This window comes from Lepidothrix coronata, unplaced genomic scaffold (assembly GCF_001604755.1).
Source record: "Lepidothrix coronata isolate B3197 unplaced genomic scaffold, Lepidothrix_coronata-1.0 Scaffold11, whole genome shotgun sequence".
Taxonomy (NCBI): Eukaryota; Metazoa; Chordata; class Aves; order Passeriformes; family Pipridae; genus Lepidothrix; species Lepidothrix coronata.
Window position 1 is genome coordinate 3,811,038 of NW_016690191.1, and position 16,195 is coordinate 3,827,232.

Here is a 16,195-nt window from a genome sequence, read left to right on the forward strand (position 1 = left end):
AATATTTTTACAAAGAAATGCAAAAACCCCCCTCAGATTTCACATAGTTCATTAGAGTTTTGTGTTTGTGGAGAGTCACAGGCACTTAGCAAGAAACCAGTGTGACCTCAGAAAGCTTATGGTGCAAAGCCCCAAGCAAACCAGGGGAGGTCTGTAGGATGTACTTTGAGGGATTGGGGTTGCTTGTTAATTTAATAAGCCACTTCTTCTAAGATGTGAACATTGATGTATTCTCTTCTGCAGAGAAGAGAATATGAAAGGAGCTATTGAAACAGGCGGTTCTTTTTAAGTAAAGGTTTGATTGTATCAAACTATAAAAGCTTGACAAAGCAGATGCTCTGGAAGGAAAATGCAGATTAGAGGGGAATTGAATATGTTGCTGCTGTTCCACGATAATGCATGTATTAATTTTAATAGTATGTCATCATTTTGAAATTTTTATTTCCAGTTAGGAAATAAATTTCAGATATTTAATTATGCCTGCAGTTCTCAGGAATAGATTAGATGATTAGTTCAGTCCTAGGAGCAGTGGTGTGTTTGGACAGTGTCAGCCAATGCCCAAGTCTGAAGTAGCATTTCCACCCATGTAGAGAAAATTGAGCAATGCTGGTGAGAGCTGGGGAGCAGTATCGGGCAGGGATCTGAGGTTGCTCTTAAACAGCATTTGCTTAAGGCCCTTTGGGACTATGCTGGTATATATTTGCATTATTTGGTAGACTGAATTCTGCTGTTTACTAATCTTGGATTTAAGTGCACTCAAGAAATATGACTACAACTGCTTGAAGAGCAATTACCAAGATTACAGTTCATCTCAGTGGTGGCAGATGGTGTAGCAAGGGGGTAGAGGGACAAATTTCAGCTTCGGGGTGTTCAGTCTGACTGTTATGAAAAAATTCTTCATGGAAGGGTGGTGTGGCATGGGAACAGATTGCCCAGAGAGGCTGTGGGTACTATCACTGGAAGTTTTGGGGACTTGGCAAGATAAAGTCATGGTTGACCTGATGTTGCATTGGCAGCAGTCCAGTCTCAGGCAGGTGGTTGGAGCAGATGACCTTCAGATGCTCTTTTCAACAAATGCTTCTGTCATTCTAATAATTTCAGTATTACCTTGTACCAAAACCAACATGTAAAATACTCACTGAAGTATATTTGTAACTCTGTCCTGGGTGACACCAGGTAGAGGTACAGAGGGAGTCACATGGAATAAGATTGTGTAGATATAGATCTTGCACATAATGGAGACAGGGTAAGGTGTGACAGAGTAAAGTAATGCTTTCTTTTTTGTGTGTGTGTGTCTTGTTACAGAGTTCAAGGCAGCAGACGGAGCCTGTACTGGGGGATTCTGGAGACAGTTGTGCTAAAGGAGCAGAGCCAGATTGTCACCTGACCACTGCATCTCAGAGCCTTGAAGAAATGGCAAGAGAAGAAAGGCAGGAAAATCCATCTGATCTGGGTCACCTGGACTTTGAACAGCTCTCAGACCAAACTCAACAGGAGGAGAAATGCAACAGCAGGAGTTTGGGAACTTTTAATGATGCACCCAGTAACTTGGTTAGCCTGGGGGATGGAAACAGCCCAGAGTCGTTCTATGAAAGTAAAAACACAGAGATATTGTGTAAAAAGGAAGAGGTGGGGCCAACCTCTGCTGAAGACTCTGGGACTGTATCAGATGAGAAGGAATGCACTGTGAGCCCATGTGCAAGTGTAAACGGTGCTGTAAATCTTCCATCCTCTGGAAATACAAATGAGGCAGCTGGAATGACATCTGCTGGAGTTGTTCTGGATCAAGCTGGCTTGGGCAGTACAGATATTGCCCATCAGGAAGTGCAAGGTGCCGAGGAGCGTGCAGCTGGCAGTGCTGCTGCTGTGGTTGCAGCTGCAGGTGAAGCCCCAGCTTCCTCAGAGGGCCTGGATGTGGTTATGGGCCAGACTGAATGCAGGAACTGTGCCGGGGCCGCTGAGAGGGCTGCGGGCCAGCAGCAGGGAGAGGATGGGATGGCAGAGGCGGGCGAGAGGACTGCAAACCTGGAAGAGGAATCTCCAGCTAAGGAGGAGTCAGCCAGTGCTGCTCAGCCCTTACTCAGTGGTTTTAATGGCACTGAGTGTTCGAATGGGGAGGATGCAAACACGGGAGTGGCCTGGGATAGTACAAATGCAGATGGTGGCACTGGCGATGTCTCTGTTGACCTTTGCAAGACTGGCGATAACAAAGAGACTGGATCATGCACTGGTCAGGTAAACGGTGACTTCGTGGAAAGCCAAGGCAATGCCTGTGTCACAGCAAGGCAGGATGTCACTGCGAGCGCTGGGGAAGCACTACCAGCAGTGAATGGAGTGAAGGTTCCTGCCTGTGCATCAAAACCTGATCCTGGTTCGGAGATCCATGGCAGCGGTAAGAGCGGGGAGCGAGAAAGGCGGGTGGAAGCAGGTTGCATAGATGGAAAATCCAGCTTGCCCTCACTGGAAGGCAGTGTGGAAACTGATGACCCTGATGCTGAACCTGAAAACAGTGATGTTGGTGGATCTAATGGAAGCGGTGCAGAACCTGAGCACTGCCAGGAGAGCAGTGAGATCACTGACCATGGGGCTGAAGCAATGGAGAGCAGTGAAAAGGAGCCAGTAGGAACTGATACCAGCAGCCCCAGAGATGGAGGAAGTGTAAATTCTGCAGGTCAGGAAGTTGATGGCTGTCGCTTTTCTGCTGCTCAGACTGGCATTAAAGATGAAATGGGCAACAGCTTCAAACCAGTTACTGCTCAGGAGAGTGAACATGAGCCTGCATCGCTCCCTCCAGAGGACTTGAGCACAGGCCTGGCAGAGAAGGAGCCTGCCCAGACCGAAGCAGAGATAGCAGAAAGTGCTTCAGAGAAGGAGGGGCTGAACAATGAGGTGAAATCGCCCACTCCCCTGCCCAGAGGAGAGGGACCGGCTGTGAGTCAGGAGGGAGATGCTGCAGTGGCACCTCCTGGGCAGGAGGCAGCTCTACAAGGTAATGACCCTGGATTAGTGCCATGTGCCAATGGTGCAGACTGTGCCAAGGATAATTTAATGGGCACACCCTCTGCAATTCATAATGAGGACTCTAAACAAAACCAGGAAGCAGTGGCGGCGGGGGCAGACTCGGCAGAGCTCTCCTGGCAGCACGGCGGGGAGCATGGCGGGGTAGCTGCCGGCAGGCCCAGGGACCGTACTGGGGATGAGGGCTCCCTGGAACAGGGCCTCTCCCAGGCTGAAGGAGGCAAAGCTGAGCCTGAGTGGGAGGCTCATGCAAATGGCAAGGAGCAGGTTTTGTCAGAGGAACTTCTTGCTGGTCTTGTGAAATCCTCTGCCTGCAGTCTTGGAGGGCCTGTGGTGGGCAGCAGCAATGTGGATGCTGGGCTAAAAGAAAAACCTGAAGAAGCGCAGAAGGCCGGAGCAGTGGCCGCAGGAGAAGGCACCATGCATGGACCTGCATCAGCAGATGAGTCACCTGGTGCAGAGAGTGACCCTTGTCTGAATGCGGGGCTTAACCAAGAACATGATCCCAATCAGACCCTACAACGGATCTCCCTGCACAGCAGCACCTCTGAGTTAAAGGACACCTCAGAAATGGGAGCCCCGAGTGATGCCTGTGAGGGTAAGGAAGTACTGAGGCCGGTGACAATGACCCCTGTTGCAGCATATCCGGAGGAGCAGGAGGATACGGACAGCGTGCTTCCCCGGGCAGCACTCCAGCCCATCGCAGAGGAGCCCACGTGTGACAGCGACTCCAGCACCGACACCGTTTGTCCGGCCGGCGAGGGTGATGCTGGTCCCGTTGGGAAAGCAGCTCAAGGGGAGGCCTTGGATGAGCATGATGGAAAGCAAAGCCAAGCTGTACCTGAAATGCCCGTCTCACCATGTTCCTGCCATTTACCTGCTGTTGAGTCACTGGAAAATGTGGGAGTAAAGAGTTTGGTACCGGCAGATGATGGCTTCTCTCTGGATAAAGTTCCTAAAATGGTAAAAAGTTTTGATGCGGTAGTTTTTGCAGCAGAGATACCTCGTTCTTCTGAATTACCAGCCCCAGAAAAAGGGGTGCTTGAGCCCCAGGCTGCAGTGGATGTTGGAGTCAGCCGTAATGGAGAAATGGATTTAAGTTCCTCAACAAAGAAGAAGAATGTCAGCCTGGCAGTGCAAGGAGCTGAGCCTGTTAAAGGTAGGAAAAATCAGTTGGTTTCCTACTTTTTAGATTTTCTTTGTAGGCGTGCCTCAAGCATCTCATCAGCAAAGGAAGTAAGAGCTGTAGGCCTGCGCTGCAGAGGAAGTGTAGGTGTTTGGGGTTTTTCTTCTGAGAAAGGAAAAATTTGAAATTACATGTAAAAACTTCCAATTCAAATGCATGTTGCTGGGCTGGCAGTGGAGGTAAGAACAGGACATCATCTCCTTTGAATTTGTACAGAAGAATTTCTAGCACATGAATCCTCCCTGAAGAAGGAATGAATGGGAGGAAGCTATTTGGATTACTCTATCTTCAAGTTAGATGCTTTCATCTGGGTATAAGGGTTTATTTCCTTAGTGCTATTGCCTCCCCTTTATTTTTGCTAACATGAAAATCAGAGGGTACAGCGGGGATCTCCTGCTATTTCTTTGCTTGTCTACTTGAAACAGCTGCAAATGTCCCTCTGAACTGCCCAAAGCTGTTTCCTAATTGGCGGCATTAGGTCATTTAAAAAAGCCAGCGAGCCCTACCCCCACCCCCTTTTCCGGGCTTCATAGCTTTTTTGTCGGACAGAGCAGCCGGTGGTGCTTTCCAGTGCATTTAAGCAGTACTGGAACTCGGATGATGAGTTTTTCCTGCTGCTGTCGGCTGGGAAGCGGAACGGGCGTTCCCCGGGGATGAGTGTGATGGGGGAGAGCGGTGGGACTTGGGGACAGCTCAGACGCCTGGTGCCCGTGCAACAGGAGCTAATAGAAAACATCACCAGGTAACTCCAAAAAGGGAAACAAAGGGGTAAATTGAATAACAAAAAAAAAAAAACCAAGGGAGTTTATTACTCCAGACTGGAATTAAATGATAGGTGAATTTGGTACTGAAGCATGGAGCTAATCTGATCTTCATATTCCACCTGTTCAGGCAGCTGTTAAATGGAAGCAGCTGAACTTTTTCAGTTGCCATTTTTTTTCTCTGCTGTGAGAAAATGCTACAGTGCTCCTTGCTTTCCCAGCACTGAGCAAACAAACAAACAAAGCATTTAAACAATTAAAAAAAAGTCTGCTATGATATAAATCATGAAGTTGTGACGTTATAAAGGTGTTTCACTGTTTTAATGCTGGGAGCTGGATTTTTTTTTACTTAATGCAATATGGGATGACAGCAGAGGGTTTGTTCTGATACATGATGGCAGAAAAACTGGGGGCAGGAGAAAGGATTGGGGGGGCTCAATAGCGGGTCCAACAAATCCCTTTTTCACTGAGTTCAGAATTTTTAGGCCACTTATGTGTCAACAGATAACCAGTAACTATGAGTCAGGAGATCATTAGTAAATAAGTAGAAAGATTTAAAAGTGGATTCGAAAGCCATTTTCAGAAGGAACCTGTTTTAGTGCTATGTTGGTTTAACAGTTCAATAGGATGGGAGTGGCTGTAACTCAATACCTGGCAGGGCTCCTTTCTCCTGAGAACCTGCGGCTCTGCTGGCTCCCTCTGTACAGTCCAGGTCTTTATCTGTGGTTGGATTCTTGGAGGCATGATGTTGTCTAGGCGAGGTTTTAGAGGGAAAAGTGACTAGACAGTCCAATAAGAAAGTAGCTAAAGTAGGAAAATGATGTTAAGACATCATTCTGTGTTAGAATAGGGAAAGGGGGGGGAAAGGAAGTGATCCTGTAACTGATTTACCATACGTAAGGATTTAGGTCTAAAAGGTCTTGGGATACAACGATCTGACCTCGCCTTAAGCAAAAAATTGTTTTATTTGCAATGAGATGCTGCACAGAGCAAAATTTCAGCTGTAATTCTGTCTCTTGAAATACTTCAGGATTCTTTTGAAGCAAAATGTTAGGGAAGTGCAAATAAAATATTAACTTAAAGCAGAGACAAGCGGCTGCTATGAATCCAAGCTTGCTATTTGAAATGTTTCTGAAACTCACCTCCTATAAAGCAGCATCTAGAACTCTGATATGGCAGTAATTCAAGAGAACTGATTTATTGTTTATTATTATTGTTGTGTACATTCTTCATGTTGATGTCTAGCCTTGGGTAGCACATTTTGTGTATGATTTCAGTGATAGCCTTCAATTCTTCTTTGCTGTGCCAGTGCTGGGCAGTTTTCCCTGCAGGCTGGGTTTGTACAGAGGATTTTGTGTCCATGACAGAGTCAGTGCACACAATGAATCACATCTTTTTTTGATGGAATACAATAAAGCCTTCTCAAGGGAAGTGTAGGTCATGAGGCCATTTCTCAGAAACACGTGTAGTCAGAGGATTTTATTGTCATGGTAACTTATCAGAGATGTGATCAGCTGATAATTGCTGTTGCCATTACTCCAAATCATTGAGCTCTTTAACTTTTTTATTTATATCGTGAAGCTGCTCCCAAATATACACCTGTTTATCTCATTGCCTCTGCTTAGTTTCCGCCTACTCCCAAAGCAAAAACTTCAAAAGGCTTATTTCCTTATCCAGACAAATATCTAGTGACTGGTCACAATACTGAAGGAAGGTAATTAAGGTAGAACATCCTGCTTTCCTAAGGCATCTCCTCATGCTGTTGGCTTTAGACTCAGAGCTGCATTGCAGCTGAGTAATGGGTTCTGGGAGCACATTTTTTGCAAGTCAGGCAGGTAGATACTACTCATTAAAAAAGAAGGGAGTTAGGATATGAAATCATACCACAGTAACCTGGGTGGGTGAGAAGAGAAGAAATGGCATGAATTTATGCTGACAAAACACCTTGGAGTAGTTGCAGTTTCTTGGCAGAAACCAAACCTGGCAAGGTTAGATTGTACGGTTGGGGTTTGTCATCTTAAATTAACAAATACTGTAATTACTGCTCCGTAGCTTTTCTCCTGGGAGAAATATCCCCAGTGTATCTCCTGTAGATCTCAGCCTTTCAAGAAAACATTCATGGACAGATAGAAGTATATCACCTTATTTTGAACTTTACCAGTCTTCACCTCATACTTATAAGTGGCATTTTCCCTATGAAAAAACACTTAGTATTTCCTTCCCCTGTTAGAGTGGCAGGATGAACAGGTAACAAATGTCACTAATGATACCCCGTGTGTAATTAGGTGCTGTGTGCCCAGAGACCTCTGTGACAGCATTATAGAGCTTTTCCTTTGAGATGCTTTTCTTAATAGAAGTTTAGGAAGAAGTGGCAGAGTACAAAAAGTTGTTCTCTTGAATTTCATCCTGAGGGCACGTCTTTGTCCTCCAGTTCTTAGCCAGCACGGGGTATCACTACACCACTTGCTTCTCCCATCCTCAGTGCACTAAATGTTTCTTCCTTGAGCGTTCTGTCCTTGGACCAATATCTCAACCATCACGGCATTGCCGTGATGCCGAGCAGATCTCCCAGCAAATGTCACTCAACGGAAATTTGTTGCATTACCTCTGATTTTTGAGTCTGCCCACGAACTCATCCAGTTGAGACAAAATCATTGCAAAACCAGATAGTCCCAAAAATCAAGGGTAGATTTAAAGCCAGTGGAAAAAACATTGGTGACAGTTGTTACAGCAACTTCCCCATGAACATGGGAAGCTTCTCTTGCTAAATCCCTGAACGGTAAACTCACTGCAAACACGCGTTGCCCTTAAGAAGGCGTTGTCATCCATCCAGTGTTTGTTTTTAGTAGAAATGAGAGAGGGAACAGGATTAGAGGGGGGGCTTAGCCCTGACACAGCCACTCTCCATCTGGTTGGTTTTGGTCAAATCGCTTCACTCCTCTAAAAGTGTCCTGTGTGTCGTGAGAGTCATTAGCTTAGGGTTGAAAGCGAATTAGGGTGTTGACTTCATGCCAGGAAAAGGTAAGCTGGGGGAACCCCTGGGGAATGGTGACTAATGAAAGTTTTGTTGAGCAGAGAAAGCAGCTGGGACATGATATTTATATTACTGTGGTGGTGACACCATCGTGGGAGCATGAGGAAGGGGAGAATCAACTGGGACTTGTGTAAACTCCAGAAGCACAAGGGTTTGCCTTCCTAGTCTAGAGGTGTGATTGTCATCCTTAAGGCAATGGAGGTGGGATGAATTTTTGCAGCTTGTATTATATTTTTTTTCAACACTTAAAATACCTACTGAGAGAAGGCAAGGCTGGTTTCTTGAGTTATCTTCAGGTTATGGTAAGAAGAAAAACAGCAAAAATTTTGCTTCTTTATCTAGATGAATTGGAGCCAAAAAAATACATGGGCAAATACATGCAGATGTGCTTGGCCTCACCTTCAGCTTTTCAGGAGTTTTACCCTGTGCTTGCTGCTGTTTCATATTTTCCTTCAGTCATAGACATGAAAAGTTGTTAAAACTAATAACAACCAAGGAGGAAAGTTGGGAATGAAACCAGATGTTGGAAGTCAAATGGACTTGAAGAGGTTTAAATGGACTTGTTGAAGGGGTTTGGGCATCGGGTTTTCTTTTCATTTTTGGCAGGTTTTTTTGAGACTGTTTTGAGTAAACAGAAAAATACTAGTAGCACTGAAAGGAATTTGTTTTTAAATTACCTTTGTGGACTCTCTGTTTTCACAGGGAAGCTGGAAATGAAAACTGAGGACGAGGTGGATTTTCTGAAAGACGGCACTGAGAGCGCTGCCCGCGAGGAAGTGGTGAGTGCACGTGTTGTCACCTTGTCTCTTGCTGTGCTGTTTAAAGACATGCCACCGCTGCTGTAACCAGCCACCAAACCTGCTGGTTTCCTTTCTGTACCCTCTGCTGAACAGCATCCATCACCATGACGTTGTTTTAGCCTTTTAAAAATAGTCTGAGCTTTTTTAGACCCTGCATTTTCAACCGCTGGATTAAGCCACATTTATGTTTTCTCAGCCAATGACAGAGAGACTGAGCCAAGAGGTTGCTTGTGGGGCAGGGTTGTACCAAGATTAGTGTATGACTTGACAAAAGCCATGTCCTGGAATGCACTTGGGGTTGGTGATGCTGTGTGGGGGCCAGCAGCACCTTCAGGGTCCCTGCACCCAGCTGCTGCCTGCGTGGTCCTGGAGAGTCTCTCCATCCTTTCCTGTGCTTTGTCCTTCCGCAGAGTTTTTGGCAGAAGGAACCATGGCTGCAGTGAATGTTGGTGTGTGGCATCATTAGCTGGGAGTGTTAGTGCCTCAGCTGGAAGAAAAATGAATAATGGGAGGACATATAGGGATCAAATGTGGGGTGAAAGCCAATATTGTTCACGTCGGTGAAACAGTATAAAAAGGTCATGCCAAGAATCAGGAATGTGTTGGTATTGCTTTTATTACTTGTGCTTTGCCGTATTTAAGGACTGTCTGTGATTAAAAAAGGTGTGTATTGTGTTTGACATGAACAGAATTTTGATTTAAAGCATCTCTAATACATATTCTGCTTTGTCAAGAGCTGTGTTTTCTTGGTCTGACCTTTCCTAGCTGGATTTGCATTTGCTGATATATTTTATGTATGGTTTCTTGTACCTGAAAAAGTGTTTTGTAAATGCTAAATTGCTGTCAGCCTATGTTGGTGCACGTTGCCTTTGAGCAGCTGTGTTTGTGTGTTCCCTTACCATTATGAAGCTGTTAAAAGAGAAAACACGGTGGGAATGAGTTCACACTGCAGGGTGGAGCTCCAAAAATCTTTGCTCATCATGCAGTAAAGCTCTTTGAGCAGCAGAACAGTCTTGCCAAAGCCTGTAATAAAATCAGGTTTATTATGTTTTTAACAAGTTAAGGCTTAATTTCTGTAGCTGTTTGCTCAGTGAATTAGCCAGGGACTAGAGAAAATAACTTTCCAAGCTAAAATTTGTACTGTCTGATAAGGAAGTCTGTCATTACTGGAATGCGTGAGTGTGAAGATGCTGCTGATTTTTTTATTTTTACTGACTCCTTATTAAAGGTATTCCTGACTAATACTTTGGAATCTGGTAGTGAATTAAGATATCTTTAGAAAATGCAAATTAGGACATTGCCTTTTCCTTTCAAACAGGCATAAAAGAAACTTATTGCATTTGGCTTCCATTTTGCATGTTTTACGGGCATTTTGATTTTTGTGTGTGTGCTTTCTTCTCCCTCTCCCTCCCGCCTCCTAAAACACCTCTTTAGAAATCTGGCTTTTCCGAGGCAGGAATGGGAGTGCCAGGGGAATGGAAAGTTTGCTGCAGGACTGACAGGGTTTCCTGTTGCTAAGTTCAACAGAAACAAAATAACAACTGCACTATATTAAGGTCAATTCAAAAAAAAAAAAAAAAAAGGAGTGGAGGGCTTATAAATAGAGCTCAGTTCACACGTGTAGGCTGGGCCGGAGCTGGCCGGTGAGAGCCATTGCACAGTGTGCATCTCCTGCCACGTCCTGTCTCTGCTTTATTTAGTGCTGGCTCTTTTTGTAGCCAGAAGTCTTTCAGGTGCTTATTGCCTTCTTATTACGGAGCCATTTTGTGGTTAGTAAAAGTGGTTTTCTTAACTTGTTGCGAATAGAAAAGTTGTTGGTTGCACCTGGTCAGGAGCTGCAGGTATTTTGCAGCCTCACCAGTGCTGTCATCAGCTTTGGATCTTGGGAACTGCATTAACTCCTGTTTTATGGGGTTTATGAGAACTTTGCACAATGTGGAAAGCTTTTCAGATGCACAAGTTATGGAAAAAAAGTATTTTGAAGTCTAAAAAGTGCAACTTGTATAGTGCAGTCAGGCCAAAGGATGGTAGCTTGAGCACATGGGGAAGAGAAGGAGGAAAACTCCTGAACTGGGTTCTGAAGAATTAAAAATTGTGAAGAGTTTTTAGAATTAGCTGTATTCATGATGCCAGTATTACATATATAGTACAGGCTCTCACACTTTCCCCTGTAGTTGTTTCAGAAGACTCTGCCTGAGAGAGACTCTTGCACATATCATGGAAAAGCTGCTGCTGAAAAATGTTTAGGAAAATAATAATCTGTGGGGTTATAAGCACTGAAGAGAAAATAATGGAAAAATGTTTTTTCCAATTAAAATGGGGTTTTAAAGTGTGTTCCTTAAATTGCCAGAATGATTTCTCAGAGGTTGTGTCTGTTCAGCTATAGAAACTCAATAACCAGAACTTCCTAATCTCCTTTCAAGGTAGGCTGTGGGTGCTCATCCTGCCAGAGACTTCCCTGGTCCTTATCTTCCTGCTTAGTTTGGGAATCTTTAGTAGAGGTGGGATAATCACTTGATGTGATCTATTAAAACCAGAGGTTAGCATTTTTTTTTTTTAAATTTAATAATTCTTAACTCTGGTAAGAAATTTGGTTTGTCTTCTGCATACTCCGATGTTAAAATAATTTAAAATCGTGCCTGGTGGCTCCAGCAGTATAAAAGTAAAGCAACAGTTTGAAATGAACTGTATCCTGATGTACTTCTCTTGTGTTGATCCCAGAAATTGGTTGTGATTCATTATTTGCTAAATCTTTGTCTTCACGTGGCAGGATGGATAAGGTTGCAGTGCTGAGTTCATCCAATGGCTTTGGTTGTCTAAGCCTGTGAGTGAGAAAGTGTAGCTGGCTGACCCCAGGAATGGAGTTCACTGGGAAATAGCCTTCCCATTGCATTTATTAATTTTATTAGTTAGTTCCTGTTTAATTTAATGCATCCTACCTTTACCACAGGAATTAGTTTCTAATTAATGTCTGTGTTTTCGGAAGTTGCAGCTTGCTAGATAAATGTGGCATTTCTAAATACCTTCACAGAGAGTGAAGCTTGGAAAAAACTTGCACTTTCATCTCTCCACTGATCCAAGTAGTGCAGTAATGTGTGATATATCAGCAAGGTCACTTTCTGGGGGAAAACTTGCAATATTTTCAGTCATGATTTGGAAGATGGAGCTATGTTTATAACACTCAGATGACATCAGCTTGGGAGGGATTGCAGGCGGTTGGGAGAATAGGGTCAGGGTTCAGAGTGACCTTAAGAAATTGGAGAGTACATCCAGATAAGAGATAAAAGAAGCCAGAGAGTGATTCATTTGTAAAGGAGAAATCAAAATGCACGTTTACCAAGTCAGGTTTAAGCTGGAGAAGGATGAGTAGAAAAAAACTGAGGATTTCTAGTGGATTACAAATGAATGAACAGTGAGAGGCTATTGCAAAAGAGACAAATCTTGTTTTGGGTTATGTTGAAGGAGTGTCCTCCATAAGGTACGGGAGGTGACTTACTCATGTGTGGCACTGTGGAGCCATCATCAGTGTCCTCAATCCAGTTTGGGGTGCCCTGCTCTGAGGAGAACATGGGTGTATTGGAGAGTGTCCAGAAGGAAACAATGAGAAGAGATTAAGAAATGTGAGAAGAGATTGAAAGAACTAAATTTATTCAGTGCAACAAAAAGAAAACCGCTGTGCAATCTAGCAGTCTGCCAGCATGTAATAGTGGTTATTAAAGTCCCAGATATCCATGGCACCTTAATTTACTCATTTGCTAATTTGCCAGGATGATTTAAGCTGGATGTTGAGAAAACATCCTGTTATCATCATAAAACTGTTGCAAGACCACCTAGGGAGGCCAGGAAACCTCCTTCCCGGGGAGTTGTTGCAGATAAGATAGATGATGCTCTGTCGGGACAGAGCCTTAGGTCTGTTGTTGCCCGTTGGTTTTGGTTTGTAGGCCCCCAGGTTTGTGCTTTGCTGAACAGGGAGAAGAGGAGGGAGCAGCTTGGCTGGAGCCTGGCAGGATGTGCAAGAGAAGGAGACTGGGATGGCAGGACTGCAGGAGATAAAGGTGTGAAGAGGGGATGCACTGGACTGGCTGGAAAAGGGCTTGTGGGAGAAATGAGAGATTCACACGGCATTGAGATAAGTGTTTTGATGGACAGTAGGTGTGAAGGATCCAGAGATTTTTCCTTGTCCACAACTGTAGTCTTTCATGTTTCTCTTCTCTGAGGTCAGCAGGTAAATGGTGAAAATTCTGTTCAGGGGTACAGTGACATCCACTTCTAGTGCCAGTGCCAGCTGTTGGTCAGATCAGGTGGTAGGCAAATACTTTGTGACTCAAAACTACTGAGCATTGTTGGTGACCCTAGACAAGGGGTCATTTTAGTTATCCAGGCTCCAATTTATTTTCTTAGGAATTAATTATTTTAACAATCTGCTCACTCTGAAGATCTGCCAAAATTCAGATTGTCTGTGCACACCGAAGTCCATTTTCTCCATTTGCATGTGTGTATATATGTTTGTACTATGGGATGGCAGTTACAAATCCCTATTTTCCAAAGGGCCTGCAGAACAGCGTGGGAAGCTTCCCAACAGCATGGACAATTTCAGAGCAAGTGGCTGAGGTGTTGGAAACAAATCAGAACCAGGTCTGGTGGTGGAAAGTGCAGCCTTAACAATAGGCTGTGTCCTCACTCTGCCTCTTTAAAATCATTTGTGTAGCTCTTTTTTTGTAAATGTTGTCCTGTAACTACAGTAAACATGGAAAAACCCAGCCAAAAGGGAGCCTGCCCTAAGCCTGGCATTAGTGCTAAAGGGTGACACACACCCCCATCAGGTCATGGCTTTGGGCTAGTCATCTGCCAGGCCCTTTCTCACACCCACAAGCATCCTGTGTCTGCCCAGCATGCTCAAAGCAGTGGCTTTGAGATCTGGGAGGAAATTGTGTCAGATGGTCAGCCCTGAGTAAACTCATCACTGTGCAGGATACATCACCTCGGGTTTCACCGTCTGTTCTGGGCATCGCTGCACAAACTGCAGGGAGCAAGAATAAAAGCAGGGGGGAAAGAAAAGTAAAAGGAGTTAAAACCAAGCTGGGATTCTTGTTTGGCCTTTGAAATCTGTAGCAGGAAGGCATTTATACAACTACTGTGGAAGGTTTTTTGTTCTACGCTTTATTTCTCTGGGTGCCGCAGTTCCGATGCCTTTCTCTCCCGAACGCTGATAATCCTCAGCCTGGGACGGTAGTTTCCAAGCTCAGTCACAGGATTCATGGATGTTAGCGAGAGAAGCAGGAACGCAGACACCGAGCCAAATCCCCGGCTCAGCACAGAGATGCTGCTCCCAGGTCTGGCTCGGAGCGAGCCCGCGGCAGGACGGGGCACATGAAGGCGCCCGCGCCGCCCCCGCGGCTCGAGGTGGCCACAGGGCTTGTGCCAGCCCACGCTCATCTCTGGAGATGGTGAGTTAATCCTACTCCCCTACACCTCCCCCTTCAGCCACTGCAGGCAAAGATTGCTGCCTGATACTCTGGTTTTTCATCATTTCCTAATTTTCTCTAATAAAACATCTGGCTCTGCCATTCTCCCAGTGTCAGCTGCAAAGGAAGTTTATCCTTCTCTTTTTTCACAGTCATTGTTAAAGGCATCAAGAGCTACCTGGAGTTTTATCTATCCATCTGCAAACACTGTTGCCTTCAAGGCAGAGTTGTGTGTGTATTCTTGCTGTAGTTTTGAGATGGATCAAATTAAGAACAACTGTTTAATAATGACAAGTCTTCTCTGATGCTCACTTTTGGCTTGTTTCAGACAAAGGGGTTCACTCATACACATTATTTAACATCAGTGTAATAAAGTAGCTTTCAGAGGCCCTTTTTAGGAACAGGACTCCATGATTTTACCACTTTGTAAAATACAGACCTAAAGGATTTCCAGTATAGAAAATCCTAGGTTTGAAGTCCTCTTCAGGTGGTTAGATACATTCATTTTTTATGCAGTCATGAAAGTATGGATCCATAAAACAATGGATGCATAAGACTGCTTCTGTAGGAAAGGAATGCTGGCATTGAATATTGTACCTCAAGAAGGAAAATACTGTGCTGTTTTCGAATGGTCCAGTCTCTGTATCCTATGGGTTCTTTTGTTTGTGTTTGAAATCTCTTACAGTTTTGTGGTATTACTGTTGCACAGTAGACATGGTTACTGCACACTGAATTCCTGGTCTAAATGTAGAGGAAATTAAGATGATAACATGGGAGACCAAATGTGGAGTTTTTGATGGAGGCTGTGTTACTATGACAAATGGGTACTTTGATGTATCACATCAGAAGGTTTTTATCCTTCTGAAAGAACCTATCTAACTCCATGCTGATATTTTGGAAGCCAAAGTTGGCCCCCTACAACGTAGAGAAGCCAACATTTATGTCTTTCTGTAGACTTATGTTTTTTACAGTTCATTGGAAGTTACGCCACCTTAGAGGAAAACCTCATTATACAAGAAATAGATTTGTAACTATATTCCCATACATTTGTTCTAGGGTTTTATGAGGAGTCGTGGGACAGATAGGGACAGATATCTGAGAGATGAGCAGGGAATCTTGGCTGCTGATGAAGCAGACTCTAGTAATATCCAGGCATGGCATTTCTGACTTAATCTTCCAGCAAAGGATGAAAAGAATGGTGGGAGTAAGAAGAAAAAAAGTACTGTAAAACTTTTTCCATGGAAACATGGAATCAAAATGGATGTAGCCTCTCAGTACTTTCACAGATTTCCCTTTTTGTTACTGTTCTCCACCTTTTCCCCTGCCACCACCCATTTCAGGTCGTCTGCCTTCCCTTATTATACCATTTTCATGCAAAGGTGAAAACCTGAATTTTCCTCCAGCATCTCTGCTGTTTCTGCTCAGTGGCACATGCACATCCTTGCGTGGCCCAAAGCTGTGTTGCTGACTGTTTGTGGGCTCAAACTGCTGTTAAAACATGAGATGAGATGAGATAAAAGCCTGGGCGATAACTAAATGTTTGCCTTTCTGTGCAGCATCTTTGCTCACATTGAACCAGACTGATGGCTCTCTGGCTTTGCAGGGACATCTTTGCAGTAGTACAGGGCAGACTGGTGAAGATGGAGAGGTCTTAAGGCTTGACTGTGAAACAAGAATAGATGGTTAATGTTGCAGTGGATGATTAAAATATCTTAGTAGGACTGAGTGTTTTGGTATCCAAGCATGTGATATCTAAAGTAAAAGTATGGGAGGGAGTGGGTTTGGCTGAGCTGAGGCAGCTGCAAGTCAGAATTAAAACCCCCAGGGACAGAGCAGTGCCTTGGTGTTGCGTTTGGCCGGGGGCAGCCATAGCTATTCTTACTGTCGTGGTGCCAAATTCATCAAAGCTTTCAAGGAAATGAAATTTGTCA

General features: G+C 44.3%; 1 protein-coding gene across 7 annotated transcripts in view; it reads left to right on the forward strand.

Annotated features, from left to right (window-relative positions):
* The window catches only part of AKAP13 (A-kinase anchoring protein 13), a 213,160-nt gene that overhangs the window by 111,030 nt on the left and 85,935 nt on the right, over positions 1 to 16,195 (forward strand). For all 7 annotated transcript variants that reach the window (XM_017805073.1, XM_017805077.1, XM_017805078.1 and 4 more), the window contains exons 9-10: positions 1,306 to 4,177; positions 8,702 to 8,778. In XM_017805073.1, the coding sequence (XP_017660562.1) occupies positions 1,306 to 4,177; positions 8,702 to 8,778 (2,949 nt within the window). The remainder of the gene's footprint in view (positions 1 to 1,305; positions 4,178 to 8,701; positions 8,779 to 16,195) is intronic.